General features: G+C 47.9%; 1 protein-coding gene and 1 non-coding gene across 2 annotated transcripts; both read right to left on the bottom strand.

Annotated features, from left to right (window-relative positions):
- Nucleotides 1-5545: 5545 nt before the first annotated feature.
- ELOA (elongin A) lies at nucleotides 5546-22057 on the bottom strand. Its single transcript, XM_030324592.1, is given in 20 exon segments — nucleotides 5546-8158; nucleotides 9443-9618; nucleotides 10329-10440; nucleotides 10774-10954; nucleotides 12135-12202; nucleotides 12205-12231; nucleotides 12324-12479; nucleotide 12829; nucleotides 13240-13350; nucleotides 13727-13784; nucleotides 13786-13853; nucleotides 13855-13899; nucleotides 13901-13950; nucleotides 13953-14035; nucleotides 14037-14912; nucleotides 16107-16179; nucleotides 16182-16212; nucleotides 17052-17108; nucleotides 21906-22030; nucleotides 22033-22057. Coding segments are annotated over 20 exon segments (2385 nt in total). The 3' UTR covers nucleotides 5546-8096.
- On the bottom strand, nucleotides 16592-16737 carry LOC115522484. Its single transcript, XR_003971397.1, has one exon. It is a non-coding gene; the product is annotated as a U4 spliceosomal RNA (small nuclear RNA).
- Nucleotides 22058-22299: the final 242 nt, after the last annotated feature.

Below are 22299 nucleotides of genomic sequence, written 5' to 3'. Positions count from 1 at the left end.
TTTTTTTACATTATTCTTTTTTTTTTCATTTATAATTTTTTAAATATGCCTCCAGTTGTACTTTTGTCCCCATCCTACAAATATTAGGTATGGCCTGCTGGGCAAGTTGCTTAGTTTCTCTTCTCAGATTTGTCATATCTAAAATGGGGCTAATAAGAATACCTACTTTGTAGGGTTTTATTACGCGGGTCATGAGAGATCATGCATGGAAAATGTTTGGAACAACACCTGGTCAGTAGATTGGAAAAGGTTAGACAGTGACTGTTAGTCTCTACTAAGAGCAAGGTTTTTGACTCAGCGCCCCCGTCTGCTTGGATGGGAAACTGCAATTGCTTCAGCGGGCCGAATTTGGAGGGAACCAGCAGTTACGGAGTATTTTGGCTCTGAGTTGGAAATAATGCCTCTGCTAACTGGCCTTACTTGGCCTGTCCCTTCTCCTGCACTCCTACCTTGCAGGGACGTCTGAGAACAAATGGACATCCTCACTGACTTCTAGGACTGCCTGGGGCAGGTAGGAAAATTTTCCAATTTGTTTCCTTCTCTCATTCCCGGGTCCCTTGTAAACTTTTCTGTGGTTCAAGAACTGCTAAATTTGCACCGGCTGTCTTAATTAGGCTGGGAGAAACGAACTGTTTTACTTCTGGATGCCTCTGTGTGGCTAAGAGTGTGGTAAAAATATAGCCAGCAACCACACGGTGCTAATAATGCACCAAACACTGTCCCAAGGGCCTTGCTTATATTATTTTCTAATCTTCATAACTGCAAGTGTCCTATTATTATCCTCATTTTATGGATGATGAAACTAGAGCACAGAGAGGCTAAGTAACTTGCCCAAGGTCACACAGCTGGTTAGTATTGTAACTAGGACTTAAACCCAGGCAGTGTTTATGCTCTTAACCACATTGAACCTTCTCCAAATATTAATTAACATTACTGAGTACTTACTAACTGCCAAGGGGAGACCCCAGAGCTCAGGCCCTTAACCACCATGTTGTACTTACCAGCTAGGTGACCTTGGACAGTCATTTTCCTCAGAGCTTCAGTCATAACAACAACCCTTTACCAAATGCCCCTTCCATGTGGGGTACTTCACCGTATTCATCATCAACATCCTGGCTGACATGTCCTGAACTCCATGTCTCAGGCACTGTTTTAAGCACGTTACACATTTTAACTCATGAAATCATTACTTAATAGCTCTGCAAGGTTGAGATATTTTCCTCCTTTTTGGAGGAAGGAGCAGAGATACAGAGAAGTTAAGTGACTTGCTCAAGGGCACACAGCTAGGAAGTATGGGATTTGAAGTTGGGTGGCCTTGTGGATTATCTGAGGATCTAGGCTGTTGTAATTGCTTTTGGAGTCTTTGGTGCCGTTAGCAAATATTTCCAGTTCTCTGTGTCCACGCACACGGAGGGACTGTACTTCCTTATCCCCTTGAATTTAGGTGCAGTCAGTGAAACATGATGGAAATGATGGCTGTCACTTCTGGACTTGGCTTAGTGGCCAGTGCAGTATTCTTCATTCGTCTTGGAAACCTTCGCAGCACGGGTGGGTGCCTCCCTTAGCCTGGGTCCCTGAGTGAGGATGATGTAAAGTGAAGCCCCAACAGACCCAAATTGGACATATAGTTTCAATGAAAAACAGACCTTTGCTGTTTTGAGCCACCAAGACTTGGGAATTGTCACTACAGCATGCCCAAGTCCAGGGTTCCGTATCCTCAGCACTATTGACATTTGGGGGTCAGATAATATTTTGCTTGGGCGGGGGGCTGTCCTGCATGTTGTGGAATGTGTAACATTTTTGCCATGTGTCTTGGTAGGGGTAGAATCACCTCCGGTTAAGAATGACTGCCCAGCCTATCCTAGTAGTCTGAATATCCTGCCAGTCCTAAGTAAACCCCATTTAGGTATGATTTCCGTTTTATTTTTAAATTATATTTATTTCTCTTTGGAAGAGAAAGAGAGAGGGAGGCAGAGGGAGAGGGAGAGAGAGCAGGCTCCCCGCCCAGCACAGAGCCCAACACGGGGCTTGATCCCGTGACGGTGACATCATGACCTGAGTCGAAATCAAGAGTCAGACGCTCAACCGACTGACTGAGCCACCCAAGAGCCCCTGTTTCATTGTTTCGATATGTTGTTAGATTCTGCTAATATTTAGGGTAATCACGCCAATATTCGTAAATAAGATTCGTCTGTAATTTTTCTTTTTTTTGGTTCCGTCTTTATCCATTTTCCATGTCTGCATTATCCTAATTTCAATAGCACTTTCCTTCCTTTTCTTTGCTTTGGAATAGTTTAAGTGGCGTTGGTATTACCTGACTTTAAGGTTGAAAGAATTTCCCTATGAACCCATCTAGAGAAGAGGCTCTACAACCGGTTTGTCTATTTCTTCTGTGGTAAGGAGGCTGTTTAGACTCTAGAGGAGTCAGCCTTGGTAAGTTGCTTTTGTCTGGGAAGTTATCCACCCCGTACAGGTTTCCTGATCTGTTTCATACAGTTGTGGCTCAGGGTTTTAAAAACGGGGAAATTTTACAAAGAAGTCTAGATTTCTGTCTTGTCTTTAAAATTCCAAAGACATAGCTGCAGGTGGAGCTATAAATAGCTTTCATTTCCTGTTTCCCCACCCCCCTCCTACCATCTTATGCCAAATTCCTGGCATGTGAGTTGTGATTCCTGAGACAAGAAGGAATTAGGTAGAGTCTGCCTTTTTCGTGGCTGTTAGGGGCTATATAGCATAAGGGCCTGAAAGAATAGATGGGAGTCCGAAAACAGAAAAGTTGAAAAACCCTGTCTGAGGCAGCATCGACTAGGATTTGGGTGATGAGGAAGGACTTGCTGACCTCTAAGTGGTTCTCAGCTCGTGACCCTCAAGCTTCAGTTCCCATCAATAAGAAATAAAGCTTTTCCTTTCATTCTAAATTTAGAGGGAATGAAGGAAGGACATTAAAACGTATTGAGCTCCCTTTCTCTCATTGGATCCTTACAAGAATTCCTATGGGGTGTGATCATTCCCATTTTACAGGTGAGGAAACTGAGTCAAAGAGGTGTCACAAAGCTAAAGGATAGTGGAGCCAGGATTTGAGCCTGGACCTAACTCCCTTTAAAAGCTCATGCATTGTTTTTCCATTACACTAGGCATTCCCAAACCAGGCTGTTCATCAAACTCACTGGGGAAGGCCTATGAAAAGTATTTATCTCCAGATCCTACCTCTGACCTATTTGAACAGATTTCTGCCGTGGGGCCCAGAAATCTGTATTTAAAAAAATTTTTTTTTAAAGTTTATTTATTTTTAAGAGATGGAGAGACAGAGTGTGAGTGGGGAAGGGGCAGAGAGAGAGAGGGAGACACAGAGTCTGAAGCAGGCTCCAGGCTCTGAGCTGTCAGCACAGAGCCTGATGCGGGGCTCGAACCCACCAGCCATGAGATCGTGACCTGAGCCGAAGTCCGACTGAGCCACCCAGCGCCCTGAGAAATCTGTATTTTAAACAATGATTTGTACAGTTATCTGGTTACTGTTTTCCTCTACTAGATGGAAGCTCCAGGAAGGTAAGGGCTGTGTCTGTCTGACTCAAGGACACGGAGCGGGGGCAAAGTGTACTGTGTGACCAGATGTGTAAGCTTCCCAGCTCTGACCGGTGGGCCAGCTGCAAAGAGCTTGTGGCAAATTAGCCAGGGCAGTTCTCAAACTTTTTAATAATGTACATTTTAAGAATTACTTGTTGTTTGGGGAGCCTGGGTGGCTCAGTCGGTTAAGCTTCTGACTTCAGCTCAGGTCATGATCCCATGGTTTGTGGGTTTCAGCTCTGCATCAGGCTCTGTGGTGACAGCTCGGAGCCTGGAGCCTGCTTTGGATTCTGTCTCCCTCTCTCTCTGTCCCTCCCCCGCTCACGCTCTGTCTCTCTCTCTCTCAAAAATAAATAAACATTTTTTAAAAATTTAAGAATTACTTTTTTTTTCTTTTAATGCACACTCTGGGGCCCCAACCCCAGAGGTTTGAGAGTTGAGAAACAGAGGTGTAGCTGTATTAAATTTTGATGTCTGAACTTTCCAACCCAAGTTTTTGAAAGGGGTAAAAAGAGTAGGCATCACAGAAAGGGAAGTCCAGGAGCCTGTGAGGACAAACTGCCTGTTTCACCATTTAGCCAAATAATCTGAGAGAGACTCAAGTGGATGCAGAACCCTAGTGGAGATAGGCTGTGAAGGGGACATCTGTCAAGGTGATAAGCCAGCGAGAGGGTTCTTTTGGGCATTAATTACATGCAGCCAAGAGAAGAAATCATTCTTAGCAACAGTTAGGGGATCTTTTTGCATCGGAGGTCAGCTTTGCTCCAAGGGCCCAACCTGGGGACGTGTGATTATATAGGAGATGGGTAAATGTCACTGACAACACGTGCTTGGGACAAAGGCCGACACACAGCGCTGCTCACTACCGCTCATGCTTGTGTCAACTTGCACACCTTCTCTGTGCTTCAGTCTTCTCATTTTAAAAATGGGCCCCTGACCACCTACCATGAAAGATCATTGTGGTAACCGAGCGAGTGTATAGGAGTCAGAGCAGGGCCTGCCCCCCGTGGCAGGTGCATCCCCAGTAGGCCCGGTGACTCTTACCGGACTGCGCGTGCCAGACTTGTGTGCCACTGTGTATCCCAGGGTCCAATCCGGGTGCTGGCTCCGCAAATGCTGAATTAATGAGTAAAGGACAAAGGGCTAACTTACAAACTCCGGGTCGTCATCCATCAGATCCCATGTTCCATCGTTTAATGTACAGAACTTCCTACAGTGAGAATTCGATCCAGTAAAGGCCGGGAAGAGGTAAGCCCACACGCCAACAACGCCCTCTTCAGGAGAGAAGGGTAACAACAGTGTGCCGCTGGGGGATTGTAGGTTTGATGCAAGATCCAGCCCCGTGTGTCTGCAGGGGCCGCAAGCTACAAGCACCCGACCGAGCCCTGGCTCCTGACGCTGGGTAGTGATGGGTAGTGATGTCCGGACGCTGAGGCTCCCGCAGCTCAGCCAGGGCCAAGGCACGGGTGCTTATCAGGTCTTTGCTGACACCACCCTTCTGCACAAGTTGTCATCATGCTCCCGTTAGGAAGTCAGTGGAAGATGGAGGAGACGAACCCGGTCCTTCCCACCCCGCAGTGACCGACTGACAGGTAGGGTGGCATACACTTTACAGTCAGAGAATCTGGGTTTCAAATCCTTTCCTTTGCTGCAGGTTGGCTGCGTGATTTCATCCTTGAGCCTCAGTTTCTGGCTGTAATAAGGGGTTAATCTCTCAGTCTCAGGATGACAAGGGACAGTGTCTGGTACCTGCAAGGTGCTTGTTTTCATCTGAGTTTCCTCCCTCTGTTCAGGGGTTCTTTACCCTCAATTCCCATCCCCCAGTCCTGCTTTGCTACAGACCTAAAACCCAACATCCTTGACGAAGCCCAGGCCAGGGATTAAGCTCTCTGCCTCACAGCCTGGGAACCACACACTCTGGTGACCAGCTGCCATTCTGGGACACGGTAAGGGAGAAAGGAAAAAAGACCACAGCGCGTGGAGTTTTGTTTTGTTTTTTATTTAGACATGGAATTGTCCTTCCTTTTCATATAACTTATCTAATTAAAATATTCATCTTGGTAGTTACCACAAAAAAGTAACATAGAAAATTGTATTTACATTTTGGGACCAAAATACAAAGGAAGAGCAGGCAGACACCTTGCTCTGTTCCCTCCCACTTCCCGGAAAGAGAAAGCCCGAAGAAACTGCTCATGACACCAAGGATCACAAAGGGCTCATTTGTAATTTGGTGATTCGATTCGTATGTAGTGTAGCGCAGGAGAAACAAAATTGCACACGTTTTCACAAATGAGACCAAAGGTTCGACATCATCCTGTTTTGTGTCTGCTCTGCAGCCATTTCAATAACCCAGGTGAGAAGGTTGTTCAGAAATTCGGCTTTTTCTCTTCCCTCCTTACGCTTCTCACCAAGTCACATCCCTGATGCAGACACTCTTGGAGGAGGAGGAGGAGGGAAAGATCTGGCTCTACGCAAACAGGGCCGATCAAAAGTCTTTATGTGCTAAAAATGGGTAGTGACGTCGGCGTGAACAAACAGATGTCCTTTCCTTCCTCCCTGCCTAAAGACTCCTAACAGAGGAAATTAAATCACACACAACCGAATCTGCAGTGTGAAACACCGGTTTCAATGACAAAGACTTGAACACGCGGCTAAGAGACAAATTCAAGCTGGTGGACACCTACGGGAAGCTACTCCAGGCCAACAGATGTCTGGCACCTGACCCAGATGTTCACTTGGCATTCGGTAAGAGGCTTCCTAATACCAGATTTGGGGAGCAGGCCCGGGCTGGGGGTGGAATGCAATACAAGCGATCAAGAGAAATCATGTTTTCCCCAATTCAAAAACACAGCAAATTAAAACAGGGCAACCCTTGTGTCCTGTTGCAACAGGCACCCTGCACAGCAACGCACACTGAACAACGCAGCTTCTGCTGCACAGATTCTCTGCCGGCTCCGGAATCTTCAAAGTTAGCCTGAGGTCTCCGGGATGGTTAAAAGCAGTGGACCCCATATTCTGGGCTCTGAGAGGGCTTGTCAAGAGGGAGCCTGCCAAGCTCCTGACGCTGTCCTACTAACCACGCCCTCAGTCTACCCGTTGGGTGTCTGGAGGGCAGGCACCTCAAACTTACAGCATCTGCTTCCCCTGGGTCACAACCAAGCGGGTTCCTACTAGACCAGCGCTCTCCAGCAGCCAGGAAGAGCGCTGACACTGGCCTCCTAAGTGATGTCGTTCCTCTGTCAGCTTGCAAGTGAGATCCTCCCTTCTCAGACCTGATGGGTGTCCCCCGCGTTCTCCCCCATCCTGACACTAACAGCTCAGACACTTTGCCTAAGTGGGCCGTTCCCTCCAAATTCTGGCTTAAACACCCTAGAAGTAGAGAGTGCTTCAGCTGCAGAGTTCTCTGCAAAACAGCAAATTCCTGTGCTCTCCCAATCACATGATCTTACCTTTTAAAAGAAAGGCAAAAACAAAACCCATTTCCAACACAGCATTACAACCTTTAAAACCACTCACTTCTGTTAGCAGTTCACAGGGAACACGAGATTAAAGTGCTGGCTTTTCAACCTCTGAAGTTGTGGCGGGTGGGGGCAAGGGGGGGCACAAAAAGCCCTGCCGTGTGTTCGTGTCTCCCCCCTGCAAGCGGGGAGGAGGGAAGATAGGGGAGGGAAAAAAGCCCTAAAGTTTTGAATCAGAAATTGTAAAAATGTTGGGGTTCTGTGCAAATTGATCCCCCAAGTTTGTGTCCTCTAGTGAGCCTCAAAAAAGTGGGAACTGGCAAAAAGGCTGGGGAAAAGACTCGAGACCTTTACAAATAACCTCCTTTAATAAATACTATTTAATGAGGAAGAAAGAGATGCACCTGCATAGGAACTCAAGCAACACTGAGAAGGGCCTCCGAGGAGGAGCTCAAACACTCCACGTCGAGGCGGCCCTCTAGGGCGGGCAGCCCAGGACCCGTTCCTCACCCTCCGTGCAGCAGGCAGCCACAGGCTCTGAGGATGCCCAGCCCTCCCTCTGGACCAGGGTCCACTCAGGAGAGCTGAACTGGGACAGGGGAATGGCTTTCACTAGGTTTTTATCTAACTGTAATAAAGAACCCTGAAAATAAAAGGCTAAGTGTTTGATAGAGGACCTAAAAAAAAAAAAAAAAAAAAAAAAGGAAAAAAAAAAAAAAAAAAAAAAACTGGGGGAAATATAAATACAATCGGGGGGCAATATTTATTAATTAAAACTATGTCTTATGGTTTACAAAGAAGCTAATTAACAACAAAAGTATAATTGACCTTAAAATCCTCAGTAAGACTGAGGCTTCACATCTTCTCCAGAATTCTGAAGTGTTCTCCGGGCAGGGAGGCAGTGGCTGCGGCACACAGGTTCACAGGTGCCCACACCTGCAGACTGTGCAGGATTCGGAGACCAAAAGGTTCCTCGGAGCAGAGGATTCTGGTCTCCTCTGGAAGTTCCATTCCCCAACCCCCATTGTCCTTGTACTCCTCCCCCAGATTTCATCTCCAAGGTGAGTCCTCAGTTTATCGTCGGGAAAACCTGTTCTTGAAAGCTTTAATCGTCTTGGCCATCATTGGGGCGATTTCTGTGGGAAGAGAAATAAGGCGGTGGTTTCAGATTGTGGCAGTTTAGACACACACTGTGAGTGGTTCACAATCAAGGCCAAGCCTTGCTGCTCTTGGCTCTGCACTACCAGAGGAATGGGTACAGCGGTAACCATTTCTGATTTCTAGCACCACAACAGCTCCACTTCCTGAGCACCTGCCGGGCCCTTGCCGATCCCCAGCTCTAATTCCAACCACGTCCCCAACCTCCCAAGAGACTGGCTGACCTGCCCCTGGTTGTGCAGTAAGCGGAAGGACTGGAATTTAATACCTAAAGGCCAGCCTGGGCCATAATTTTACTCTGTTCCACCACCCCCCGCCGCCAGTATCCAAACCAGCAAAAAGCAGCCCCTCTCACTCCCATCTGTCCAGTGCAGCAACAGGTCTAAGATGTGCTCAGTGCAGACATCACCTGTGGATGGCTGGCCTGCCCTCTTGGATGCTTAACCTGAGCACAGAAGCTTCTGCCAACACTTCTACCTGCCCGTGGGTCTTGAAGCGAATCCAGAAGCATGCTTTTTTAAATGTTTATTTTTGAGAGAGACAGAGAAAGAGAATAGGAGAGGGACAGAGAGAGGGAGACAGAAGATCTGAAGTGGGCTGTGCATTTTAAATGCTCATTTTTAAAATTTATTTTTGAGAGAGAGAAAGCATGAGCAGGACAGTTATAGAGAGAGAGGGGGACAGAGGATCTGAAGCGGGCTCCGAGCTGACAGCGACGAGCCCAGTGTGGGGCTTGAACTCACGAACCATGAGATCGTGACCTGAGCTTCTGAAGTCAGATGCTCAACCAACTGAGCCACCCAGGTGCCCCTTACAGAAGCATGCTTTTAACAGGCAGACACCCCCTTAGAATACTGGGGACAGTCTATGGTAAAACTTAATAAAATATAAAATACACACAACTAGATATGAAAACACAAAACTCAGAAGCTGGAATGATAGGTCGTAAACCCTCAATAAGACGGACTACAAGCAGTTATAACCGTCACGAACCCCTGGAGAAACGTTAACCGCCTGGAGAAACAGGTTTACACGTAGGTAAACGAAGCGGCGTGCCAAAATGAGTATTCACCGCAATCGTTATTTGCAAGAGGACTCGTGCACTGCAACCAAAGCAGGGGAAGGAGGCACCCACATAGAGCCCAGCCATGCGCAGAGCACGTATGCCTCGTCTGGCACGCACGGCGTAATACGACGATAAAGACGCTACAGAGCTCAAATGCCATTTTGAAATATCTGGGCGTGAACCCCAAGTCACTTACTCTTCACAGTCGGTTTCCTAGGATCATAGGAAACAGTGCTGAGCACGGGAGCCAAGTGGGCACCGCTGGTGCTCGGACCATCATAGGCGGGCTCCTCGGGGCTGGCGCTGAAGCTGTTGCTGCCACTGCCGGACGGAGTGTGGCTGTTTCCTGTGGGGTATGGGGCCGGCTTAATCCTGCAACACAGAGCAAGCTAGTTAGTTAGTCCTTAGTGTGACGGATCTGCCCTCAGCACCGACAGCCTGAAGCTGGCCTCTCTGAGGAAGACCCAGTTTTGTGGCTCTGACCAGTGGACGCGAGCACCCGAGATCCTGGTGATGACACAGAGACGACAGAGTTTAGCCCTTCAGAATGAATGATCATCTCAACTCAATTTTCACCCTTTAGGTGTGAATCCGTATTTTTCAAATGCTAATGTGACTTAGATTATATAGTCATCACAGCAGCATGGTTTGTTTATTTTTTTTAGTTTTTAAAAAAGTAATCTCTACCCTCAACATGGGGCTCAAACAACCCCAAGGTCAAGAGTTGCATGCCCCACTGACTGACCCAGCGAGGTGTCCCAGCCGCCGTTGGTTTAAATGGGGAAAGGGGAAAGCATGAGGGAGTATCTCCCAGAAGCCAGGTCCTGTTCTCCATTGACTCTTGACCCCCTGAGAGGCAGGAATAATTGTCCACCTACGCTGTAGTCACGGAAGTGGTGGCTCGGGGAGGGCACGTGCTGAGCTGGTCAAGGTCGGCCTCCAGAACCCTTGACCTGCACTGCCATGCTCTCACCCCAAAAGCGAACTGCTTCCTGCCCCTGGGCTGCCTCGGAGGGTTGGGTAACAAGCTCCCGGGGTTCTTTTCTGCGGGCGCAAGGAGACCCTGGAGGTGCAGAGCTCACCTAATTTTCTCAGGCACAGCTGCTCCTCCGGTTCCAAACTTCTCCTGTCTCCGCCGAACATCACGTGGGGGCTTGGCCACAGAGTTGACAAAGGCCATCTTTGCCTGCCGGCCTGTAGAGAAATAGGGAGATCGATACCTGCCTTTTTGAGCAGAGACGCTACTGTTCTTTTAATAATGTACCCTGGTAAGAGACAAAACCCTCCCAGGTGCTCCCAAAGCTAGGAGATTATCAACGCTGAAAACCCCTGTAGGCAGTAAGTGTACTGACCGAAGACACACTCCATCCCTGCGCCCCTTCTGCAAAAGCAGGCCAGATACAGGAGCCAGAGGCTACATGAGCCCAGCCCACCAAGGCCCTGCTGTCGATCAGAGGACAGGGCTCACTGTTTCGCCAGATCACCTCATCCTGCTCGGCTCCCTGCCACCCCCTCGCCCCCCTTTACCTTTGGGCTTATTGGCATGTGCAGATCTGATATTCTTTGTCAGTACTCGTAGCCGCTGCTCCCGGGCATCCTGAAGCCGCAGGTACATCTCCCGCCACGACTCATACTCTTCCGGCCTTTCTTCCTTAAAGTCTCGGTGACAATGAACTTTCCATAATTGATCTGTTTCCTCAATTAATACCTAAAATCAGAACCAGGGCATCATTTATATGTAAGCACTCTGACAGACTTCTTTTCCATCCTTCATCACCTCAAGCTGACCACTTTCCTCCTAATGATTTTTTTTGGTCCTTGTAGTAGTAGTAGTATATTAAAATACCACAATTCTAGAAAACAAAAAAAAAATCACTATATTAAAAACACGTTAAGGGGGCATCTGGGTTAACCCAGGTGGTTAAGCGTCTGTGCTGACAGCAAGAGCCTGCTAGGATTCTCTCCCCCTACTCTCTGCCCAACCCCCCCCCCCCCACCTCAAATAAACTTAAAAATGTTAAGTGCAAGGCACTGTACGAGCTGCTTTGGGGGGTTGTGGGACTAGGAGAGAAGACAACACAGAAACTAGCTTAAGATCAGTCTTTTTCTGGGCTCCTGGGTGGCTCAGTCGCTTAAGCATCTGACTCTTGATTTGGCTCAGGTCAGAAGCTCATGGTTTGTGGGTTTGAGCCCCATGTTGGCTCTGCGCTGACAGTGTGGAGCCAGCCTGGAACTCTCTTTCCCCCTCTGCCCCTGCCCCTCCCCAGCTCGTGCTCAAGCTCATGCTCATGCTCTCTCTCTCAAAATAACTAAATCAACTTTAAAAAGGAAGAAAAAGATTAGTCTTTTCCTTTAAGGAAACCAGTGACAGGTAGACCTGGCATGAAGTCACATCCAGGCACTTCCCCGGCACTCCCTGCAACCGTCACCCGCAAGGGTTCAGAATTAGAGACAGCCAGCTAATGTGATCGAATGACCTTTATGTCCCGGCGTTACAGGAAAGATATTTGGACAGACGTGGACGCCTCTGGGACACACCCAGCCGACCTGTGCTCTTCTATATTCACCAGACACCGAGTGTCGAAAACAAAGCTCTGTCCCTGCCCTGGATCCCAGAGGCCGAGCTGCCAGAATTCTCCCTTGACCTGTGACCAGGCGAGCTAAGGAGAGGGTGGGTAACGTTTTCCCGGTCCCTTTTGAAGCTCACTTTGAAGCCAGAGCAGGTGCTAAAAACACGCACGTTTACAGGCCCACGGGCAAACCAACAGGCCCACAACAGTGAACCGACCCGTGCCACCGCCCTTCACCCACTACGGATTCAGAGACAAGCTACTTCTGGAGACGCGAGCCCGACGAGGGCCCTCTCTGCACCCAAACAGGATACTCACGTGATTGCATTCCTCTATGCGGTACAGTTGATCAGGCGTACACCTCTCCAAAACGGGTTCGAGGACGAATACGGGAGCCCTCCCACTTCAAAGATCGCTGCAGAGAATCAAAGGTGGAAGTGTCGAATATTGGCCGGCCCCGCCAAGGCCACAACGGGGTTAAGAGCAAGAGAAAAGCGTGGGACTTACAATCGATGTTGTTTTTAAGTACCCGGATGCACTGCTGGTGCAAGGTCATCATTTTGGGGAGATAGGCACACTTGGAGCCAGAATACACCTGCATCTTGGAATTCATTCTCCGTCCGGTGAATCCAGCTTCTTCCTCTTCCTGGGGTGAAGACAGTGCTGCAGGGCAAGGACAACAGGACCGCGCGTCACACAGGGCATTAAGCTGTGCAGGGAAAGCTCTCCTTCTCTCCCCCCTCCTCAGCCTCCCACTGCCCTTTCCCAAAGGCCACCAGGGCTACCGGTTTTTTGGTGTGTATTCTTCTAGCGAGTCTATGCAAAAATAAGTAAATACGTATTTCATTCCTTTTTCACCGATTAAAAAACCCCCACTATCAACTTTTTTCATTTGCCACGTTTTAGAAATCATCCTATGTCAGACACAGACCTTCCCACATTTTTTACAGCTGTACAGGAGGCCACTGTGTGCGTGACCACGGTTCATGTGATTTGTCTCTTGCTGAGGGACCCTTATGTGGCTTCTAATTCTTCTGCTATTAAAACTAGACCTTTTTTTTTTTTTTTTTTAAAGATAAAAAGCTCACGTACAACGTATGAAGGGTAGCTAGTAACCGCGCAGCAAAGATTTACTGAACATTCACCATGTGGAAAAAACCCAGAGTTAAGAGCTTTACCAGCATTATCATTTTTAATCCACTCAGTAAGTCAGACACCATTATCAGGTCCACTTATGGAGCATGAGACTGAAGTCCAAGGAAATGATTACCCAAGTTCATAGAACGTGAAGCCAGAGCTGGGATTCACACCCAAGCCATCAAACTCCAGAGCCTAGGACACTAGAAAGCTCACCCAAATCTTATGACATCGTGAACAAATTTTTAAAATCTTTGCTCCATTCAGAAAGAATGCAGAAAATTACCTTTCGCTTTGGTGGGAAGGAGGACATCAATTCCAGGTAGGAAGCGGCCGGTAATGGCCTGGATCACGGTAACGGGAGGTCTGGCAACACGGGCAATGCATCAGCGGGGACCTGCGGCGAGAACACCAGTAACTGGCACAGCCCGCTGGAAAAGCACAGCTCCCCCGCCCTCGGCCGACGCCAGCCGCGGTTGACCAGGCAGGCGACTTCACGAGCAGGACCCGGCTGGAGAGGGCCGTCGGTCAGGTCTGACACCACCGAAGGCAGGAGGATACACCGGGATGGGCCCGGCACAGCGGGACACCTCCGAAAACGCTCGTCTTGGGTACTAGCTACACCTGGCAGCACCTCCCAAAGGCCTGGAGGCGATCACTTCAAACTGAAAACGGCCGGCCACGAAAAAGCCAGCCAAAGCACGACAGCGGCAAGACAAGTCCTGGGGCTGTGCGGGGCCAGATGACTGGGAGCCACACAGGGGCTGAAGGGCTTACCTTTTCAGCTTGGCTGAATCGGCTTCAGCTGGCTGAAGCTTCTCGGACTTGTTTTATTACCTTAGGTAATTTCTGAACGGAGTCCAAGTTTTTATTAGTGCTTTTCGAATCAGTTTTTTTTAAGTCCTTTTTCTCCAAGAGTCGTGGCTGAGGCTTTCACAATCTTTTTTCTTTTTCTTCCGGGGCTGGTCGTAGCTGAGGTAGGACTCAAAAGACATAGGGGCTGCTCAAATTCATCATCCATATCCGCCTCCTCAACCTTAGGGAGGGAGCCCACTGACTTTCTATCTGAATGAGAAGTTTTCCCTTCCTTCTGAAGTTTTTAGGTTGTTGGAACCCCTCTCTTTCACCTTGGGCAGCGGGTCTCCCGCCCCCTTTCCTACATCTAAGCTGTCTAGACTCTGCTTATTTTTGTCCGATTTGGTTTTCTCTGGGTCTCTGTGCTTTGGCTTGTTTTTAAGGTGGTTGTCTGAAGCAACTTCCAAGGGGGGCAAAAACTTCTTCTTGGTGCTGCCCTCTTTCTCCTTCTCTTTCTTGACACTAGAGGGTGGTTTCTCCTTCGTGCTATCCCCTGAGAGCGGCCTTCGGTTTTCCTCTTTGGAGACAGACTTGTGTGATTTCTCTCTGCTCAAAGACGCCTTCCCGTCTCCCCTGGCATCCACTGGACGTTTTTCCTTGTAAGAAGATCTGTGCTCCTTGTTCTGACTCACAACCCCTTTCCCCTGGGGATCCCCCAGGTGTCGGTCCTGACTGACCCCCAGTCTGTCCTGAAAGGCATTACTGTGGCCTTTCCCAGGCTTCTGATGTGGGACAAAGGGCTCATGATCTTCCTCCGGGGATCTGTAATGGTCTGTGGACATTTGATGGGGACTGGCAGATGACGGAGGGGACTGAACATGGCCGTAATCAGAAGATTCGTGGTCTGAAGAGTAAACGGGGGAAACTCTATGGCACCTCTTTCTCTCGTCTCTCCTCTCTTGAACGTGAGACACTTTGTGAGTTCTCTCAGGTTCCGAGAGTTTCCTGTGTTTTTTCTGCCTGTGGTCAGGACTATAGGATTGGCTACTGGAGGCTTTCCAGTTTTCCTGGTAGTCCCCCTCTGTCTCCTCCTTCTGAACAGCATCCCTGGGGCGCTTCCGGGAATTGCTCTTGTCAAAGTCCTGTTCATCAGGCTCGGAGTTTCTAGAATAAAAGAAAAAAGCAGATAAAGCAGATATAATCTCAGTGTAATCTTTGTTCAGAGGACAAAGTCATAGAACCTGAACTCACAAAAATAGATGGAAACAGATGCAGAGTTAGAAACAAGGTCTTGGGAAGAGGGAGAATGGATTCTGCTCGATGATGCTCCACTGTTGTGAGACTGGGGAAAACTCAAATATGCAACAGATGGAAAACGATACGTTGAAGTACAGGATACAAAGATCAATATCTTGGGGACATGAAAATGCTTTGAAGTTTTCAAAACAGGGATAATTTAACTTGTTATGTTAAAAAGGGGGCTGGGGCGTCTGGGTAGCTCCACAGGTTAAGGGTCTGACTCTTGATTTTGGCTCAGATCATGATCTTGTGGTTCATGGAATCGAGCCCCGCATCGGGCTCTGGGCTGACAGTACAGAGCCTGCTTGGGACTCTCTCTCTCTCTCTCTCTCTCTCTCTCTCTCTCTCTCTGCCCCTCCCCTGCTCACCTGTGCAGAAGTATGCAAAATACATAAACCAACCTTTAAAAAAAAAAAAAAAAAAAAAGATGGGGGTAGGTGCTATTGCGACACCTGGCTGGTTGGAGGATGCCCACTCTTTGATCTCAGGGTTTGTGAGTTCAGGCCCCATGACAGGTGTAGATTACTTAAAAATGAAATCTTAAAAAAAAAAATGGAGGGGAGCAGGCCATTATTTATATAGTTTGTTCCCACTGTATACAAACATTTTTTAAAAAGAGGGGAGAGGAATGTCTGGCTCTTAATTTCAACTCAGGTCATGATCTCACCGTTCTGAGATCAAGCCCTGTGTTGGGCTCTTCAATGAGTGTGAAGTGAAGCCTGCTTGAGATTCTCTCCCTCCCTCTCACTCTGCCCCTCTCCCCTGTGTGCATCACACACTCTCTCTCTAAAAATAAAAGAGTTAGAAAGAAACATCAAAATACTAATAATGCTTATGTTCGGATGGTAGAATTACAAAAAATTTTCATTCTTATTTCCATTTTTTTAATATTTTCTAAAATCCTATAATGATCATGAATTATTTTATAATCAAGGCCAAATAAATGTTTTAAATAAGAAGGCAGAGAAGGAATAATAAAACGTATCCTGTCTGTAAACATTCTAGGTACCATATTGAAGCATGAGATTGAGCAAACCTACAGAGTAATCAACGTCTTACCGCTCCACAGGAACCAGCTTCTTCCACTGGGCCACTAGGTCCCTGGCAAAGCTTCCGACATGCTCATGTTTCGTAAACTATTTACTGTTTTCCCAACCCCGGTCTCCTACAAATTTGACAGAAGAATTGTTAGAGGGTTGTGGAACTAGGCTCACAACTTTCTGAAGAAATAAGGCCTCTTGCTTTGAGAAACTCCTTCCTTAAACATATGTTGCAAGTCTCAACACAAAATTACTTTGTGTCTATGCCTCAAACCTCTAATGACACACAGTAGCAAAGCACACGACTCAAAGAGAAAAAACAATATATTAAAATACTTCCAGAACTTTAACAATAAATAACAAGAGTGATTATGGCAGGTGGCAGGCATTGAGCTAAGAGCTTCGCATACAATGTCTCAATGAGTCCTTAAAACAACTCTGTGAGGCAGGAATCTGTCCAGTTATTAGCCAGAAGTCCTAGAACGTGGATCTGAATCCAAGACTAACTGATGCCAAAGTCAAAGTTCTTTTAAATTTTTTTTTAAATTCTAAGATAAAATTCTGCATTTTATTATTATTTTTTTCAATTAGCAATAATCGTACCTTGGGTAAACCTCATTGGCCACGATAATGCCACACTGCGCAAAGCTCATTTTAACCATTTAAAGTGTATGGTCTGTTGGTTTCCAGAACACTCACAATACTGCACAACCATCACCACTGATTCCAGAACATTTCCGTAAACCTACAGAGAAACCCCATTCCTCCCAACTTCCTCCACCTCCCTACTTTCGGGCCTATGGATCTGCCTGTTCTGGACATTTCACATAAATAGAACCATACATTATGTGGCCTTGTGTCTGGCTTCTTTCACTTTCAAAGCCCATGCTTTTAACCTTACTGTACAATCCCTCCCAGTGGGAAGGGGATGGAATATAGTTATATAATATCTAACAGTTCTTACCGCAAGAATGTCTACTGTGATAGGCAAGGTGGAGAGTTTCTTCAAATATTTCAAGAGCTGTAGAGAGAATAAAAAAAACATTAATTTCTATAAAATCAGAATCACTCACTGGAAGATAATATCTGACAGTTAAGTGCTTATTGAGTTCTAAGTGTTGTACAGTAATAAGTATGGTTATTATCTCTATTTTACAAGTGTGAAAACAGGCTCAGGAAAGTGAAGTTACTTGCCCCAGGATGCAACAAGGGCCAGATACACGCAGGTCTGTGGCTTTAGATTGCCTGCTTTCAATTACTGTGCAACACCAAGGTGAGAGAAGACTTAAAGAGAACCAGACCTACCAACTCTAACAAAAATCAACAACTATCACTGCCCCAGTTTTGAGAGAGAATTTCTGAGAAAGGTACCAATTTAGGGAAATTACCCATGAACCCAGCACAAAGGAAAGTAAGGAGGAGAAGAGGTTTCTCCAGGAAAAGGGTATCATGTTTCCAGGAAGAGTCACAGTTTAACAGAATTGTTTTTTTTGATACAAGTGGGAATTTCAAGACCTGCGTCAAGTTGCCAGAATCAGAGCTTTGCTGGTGCAAATGGTGAACACAAAATGTCTGGGTAGATTAGAAAACTGATCTGGGTTTGGCCACATTTCCTTTCTGTAGTCCTAAAACTAGGTCAAAATCAGGATAGCAGAGCTGTTGAGACAGAGTTCCGGAGTTGGGGACACGCTTCAGTTTGGCCCTGTCATCGCCCTGCTGGGCGATCTTGTGCAAGTCATTAACCTTCTTGAACCTCAGTTACTTCATCTGCAAAAAAGGAACTGATCCTGTCTCTTTACAACGTTACAAGCTGTGAGGATTCTCAGAGACAAACCATGTGCAGTCCTGGGCCACAGTGCCTGGAATAGTAACAGTGACTACCCCTTACATTTCAGCATCAGATAACAAGATCTGCCCCCTTTCCACCATAAGAGCTCCATAAATGTTTTTTTTTTTTTAATGCTTATCATTAATCATTTCATTCATCAACTGACAGCTCTTTCAATGTCTCCCCTTGATCGTCAACCAGAGAGTCCCCAGCTAATTCCTACTTACTCCATTTGTACCCTAAGTTATGATTTGCTATACCTCTTTCTAGGACACGTGTATATGGATATAAAACACACTTAGCCTTCAAGGGGTGCTGCAATGTACAAAAATAGTAACTGTGACTACCTTCACATTTCAGCATCAGGTAGATCTGCCTTTTCCCTGTGTAAACCAGTCTGTGATTGGTATGCCATACTGCTATTAGGTGTAGGAGAAAGTATGTTCTTCCGGTCATTCGACTTCAATAATTACTCAACTCAGTCTCTAGGCAGAGCAACTGGATCACCAGTGATAATCTTGTTTGGCTGGGAATAAATGAGAAGCCAAGGGATGTATCTAGGGAGTTTCACCTTCATAGCTGAATGAAAATTATTCTCCACTTCAAATTTGATTACCACCATCATCCATCCAACTCAGGATAAAGTTTACGTGTGTTTCTGGTCACCCAAGCTATGGGTGCAAAGATTAATGCTAATTCCATTTCTTAAAGGGAAATTCAGGGTCATCGTAGAGGTTAAAAATGGGTTGTCTCCCCTAATGCCATTCCCTGGAAGATATTTATAGACCATCTATTGTGTGTCCGCTACTATGCTAGTAAGTTCTTACATGTGTTACTGCATTTCATCTTCGTTAACCAACTCTATGAAGTGGATACTTTTCTCCCCATTTTAGATACTGAAGCAGTCCAGTAAGGTTAGGTCCCTTGCCTAATGAGCTAGTAAGTCAAGTGTGTCTACAAAAGCATGAACTACAAAGACAGGAGAAACATCCAACACAATGACACTGTCCTTAGAAAATAAGAAAATAGAACAGGAGCTTATGTGCCTGGAAACAAAGCTGAAGAGCTCGTCCTCAGTATTACCTTGTCAGACAGTTTAAAGTTCACAGAGTAAAGGAGGTCACCACAGGGAGTCCAGGACCTCTACAAAGCCAACACATACAGATGGGGCCAGAAGTCACTGAGGGAGTGTTCATCTCAAAGCCTAACACTAATTGTGAAGTGTAAATGCTGCCTTTCTGCTTTGCTTTGGGTTAGCAGGGGTGACTTGAAAGCAGACAAAACTAAAACCCTGGGATTTTCAAAGTGACTGCGTGCACCATAAGAGAAAAAGGGCTCCAGAGCCCTTCTATTTTCAATGAGGTTCAAGAAAGAACAAAGCAGTACCAAGGTAAAAGCACTTTGGGCATCCTCAGGTAGGTGGAAACTTGCTGTTATCAAACCAAGGGACCAACTGCAGAGTTTGCAAGAACTGATAATAGCTCATTGAGAAACGCCAAACATTTGCACAGTACACGCTTAGGAATCTCAGCTGTCCTTTGCACACCCCTTCAACCCAAAGAGCAAAAAGATGTTCGTGATGTTGACCCCTTGTTCTCCACTTGCTATCTGTGTTCTCCGTAGTTTTCACATTCAAAATGTAACACAGGACAGGTAACTTTACCACTCCTGAAAACTTGTTTCCAATTAAATGGTAGGAGCCAAGTGACCCTGACCTGATACCTTTTCCTCAAGTAAGCCCACATCACTGATAGACTTAAAGCAGAAAACAAAGTTACAGTTAAACACCTACGTTTAATAGGAGTAAATCCATGAACATAGGTCTGGAATCAACCCTTTGGCTAATAATGGTTTGAAAATGCGAGTTAGCTGCAAAGTCAATACTGCTATATAATCATCTTGCAATTTCAAGAACAACCTGTGGGAGCTTGTTGGGTTAACAGAAGGCTGAGAAGGCCAGTGTGCCAGCTTGCAGTTTTCCCCTCTGCAGTTAGCTCATTTCTGAATGCCAACTATTGTGTCCTTTGCAAAAAGGATCTCCCAACATTTTCTCATCTTCATAATGCAAAACCAGGAGCTCTGGATGATCTGCGATCTGGGAAGTGAAAGCCCAAATACTCACGATAGTCACTAATAATTCAAGTAGGATGAGACACCAACAAACCTTTTCCTAATTTGAAATTTCATGCACACCGACTACTAGAAGAGCTACTTCAAAATTTAAATTCCAGTGGAAAAGGACTATGGATACTACCTGGCACTTTTTTTTTTTTTTTTTTGAACCTTATAGTAATAAAGACCAAACTGGCAGGGAGGGGGTAGAACATAATACTGCTTTAAGGTTTTAAACATCAGTCACAAACCTACAGTGTTCAGGAAAACCAGCTAGTGCTCGGAAATAACGACCACTTATTAGATGTCCACAAAGGGTTATTGTAAAAAGAAACTTGTAAATACGTCTGGCCACTAGGAACTGAAGCTGCAACAGAATATATACCATAAACTGAAAGCATTTACGTTTTCACAGATTCAAAACTAAGATGGCTTCCTGAGCCATACCTCTTTGAGCCAGGTATGCATAAGAAGTTAAAGAGTGGCCTGATGGTGAGCTGCAGCGTACAGCTTTCAGAAGTGGAGAAAAAAAGCCACCTCGGCCAGGCGCCAGGCTCGAAACAAGGCGAAGAGAAAGGAGTCCTTCAAAAACAATCAATCTGTAGAGTGGTGACTAAGACCTACCGAGCACTTCCTATAAGACTGGCCTTCCCCCCCCTGAGTGGAGTCCTAGGAAGCAGGTGAGCAAACAGACTCGGCAAAGAAGTCCCCAGTGTCCATGGCTGGGAAATGGATTAGAACCCACACGTTACGGCCACTTCATCTCCACTCCTTTCCTCCATTACTCGGTCTTCAAAAGGCACTCTGGGGCTCAGAGATCCAACTCAGGACCTGCACACTCCAGCCAGAGTGCTCAGGGGGAACATCTGACACCTAAGTGTTTTCATCAGTGGAGTTCAGTTTTCAAAAAATTCTAACATCCAGACACTGTCCCAGACTCTGAGAAGCGGGATAAAGTCGAGAGAGTGGGAGGAATGCATTTAACTTAAGAAAAGTGTCTAAAAACAAAACAAACCCCTGAAAACTCGCTGAGTGCAATTAAAAATGGTTGCCCATCGTGCACAGCAACGAGGAAAGGTGGCTCTTACCTTTCCATCAAGGCCAGAAGGAAACGAGCTGCTAACTCCTAACCTTTTTTTTTTTTTTTTTTTTTTTTTTTTTTTTTTTTTGGTTTGTTCCAATTGCAACCAAGTTCTTAGGCGTACCTGCAGCTAGGGGACGCGAGGTTTATTTTGTTTTGTTCTGAAAGGATTTACTGAGAAAGCGAAAAGGTCCGCGTTCTCGCATCAAGCCGGAGAGCCGTACGAACGTCTCTGAGAGACGCAGGACCCCACACCGAGCCCAGACGCCACGGAGCCAGCAGAACCGGCTCCTCCTCCCTCCGGACAAACGTCCGAAGACACTGAGCCATCGCACACATTTTCGCAGCGAGAGGGCCAGCTCCAGCGAGCTCGCCCCGCGGGGGAAAGCTGGCCCGGGCCGCCTCCGGATGCGGCTCCGGGGGGCCCCGGCCGCTCGCCGCGTCCGCCAGGAGCGCGCCCCTGCCGCCCGGAGCCCGCGGGCGCCCCCGTCCCGGGCCCGGGAGGCGGGGGACGCCGGGAGCAGGGGGGGGGGAGGGGGGGGGAGCGGGGGTGGGGTGGGGAGGGAGCCCCGGCCGGCAGAGGCCCCGCGCCCTCCGTGCGCCCCCCGCCCTCCGCGTGGGCAGCGGCCAATGGCCGCGAACTTCCCGACCCAGGCCGCAGCCCCCGGAGGGGCCTGGCCCCGGGTCCGAGCCCCCGCGGCCCCGGCCGATCGGGAAGGGGCCGCGCCCGGGCCCCGACCGTTACCGGGCCGCGCGCCGCGCCCAGCGCCCGCCCCCCGCGCTGCCCGCTCGCTCACCTTCTTCGGGTCCGGGTTCGCGGCCAGGCGCGCCTGCAGCTTCTCCACAACTTGGAGCGCCGACTCCGCCGCCATCGCTGTCACTGGCGCGGCCTCCTCGCCGGAACTGGGCTCGCGTCGCGTCTCGGGCCGCAGCTCCGCCCTCCGTGCATCCCGGCGGAGACGGACGACTGGCCCCTTCCGGGCCTCGGCGGCGGCGGCGGCGGCGGCGGCGGCGGCGGTGGCGAGCGGGGGGGGGGGAAGGGGGGGGAAGGGGGGGCCGGCCGGCTGCAGGCCCCGCCCCAGGGCCGGCCGGGCCCCCAGCTCCGGCTCGGCGGCCGCGTGCGGGCAGCTGGGCCGCGTGGGCCCGGTAACGCCGCTCGGGTCCTCGGCGCGCGGAGCCCACGGCCGACCG

The sequence above is a fragment of the Lynx canadensis genome, chromosome C1 (genome assembly GCF_007474595.2).
Source record: "Lynx canadensis isolate LIC74 chromosome C1, mLynCan4.pri.v2, whole genome shotgun sequence".
NCBI classification, from domain to species: domain Eukaryota; kingdom Metazoa; phylum Chordata; class Mammalia; order Carnivora; family Felidae; genus Lynx; species Lynx canadensis.
Note: the sequence above shows the minus strand (reverse complement) of the source record. Positions and strands in the feature narration are given on the sequence as shown.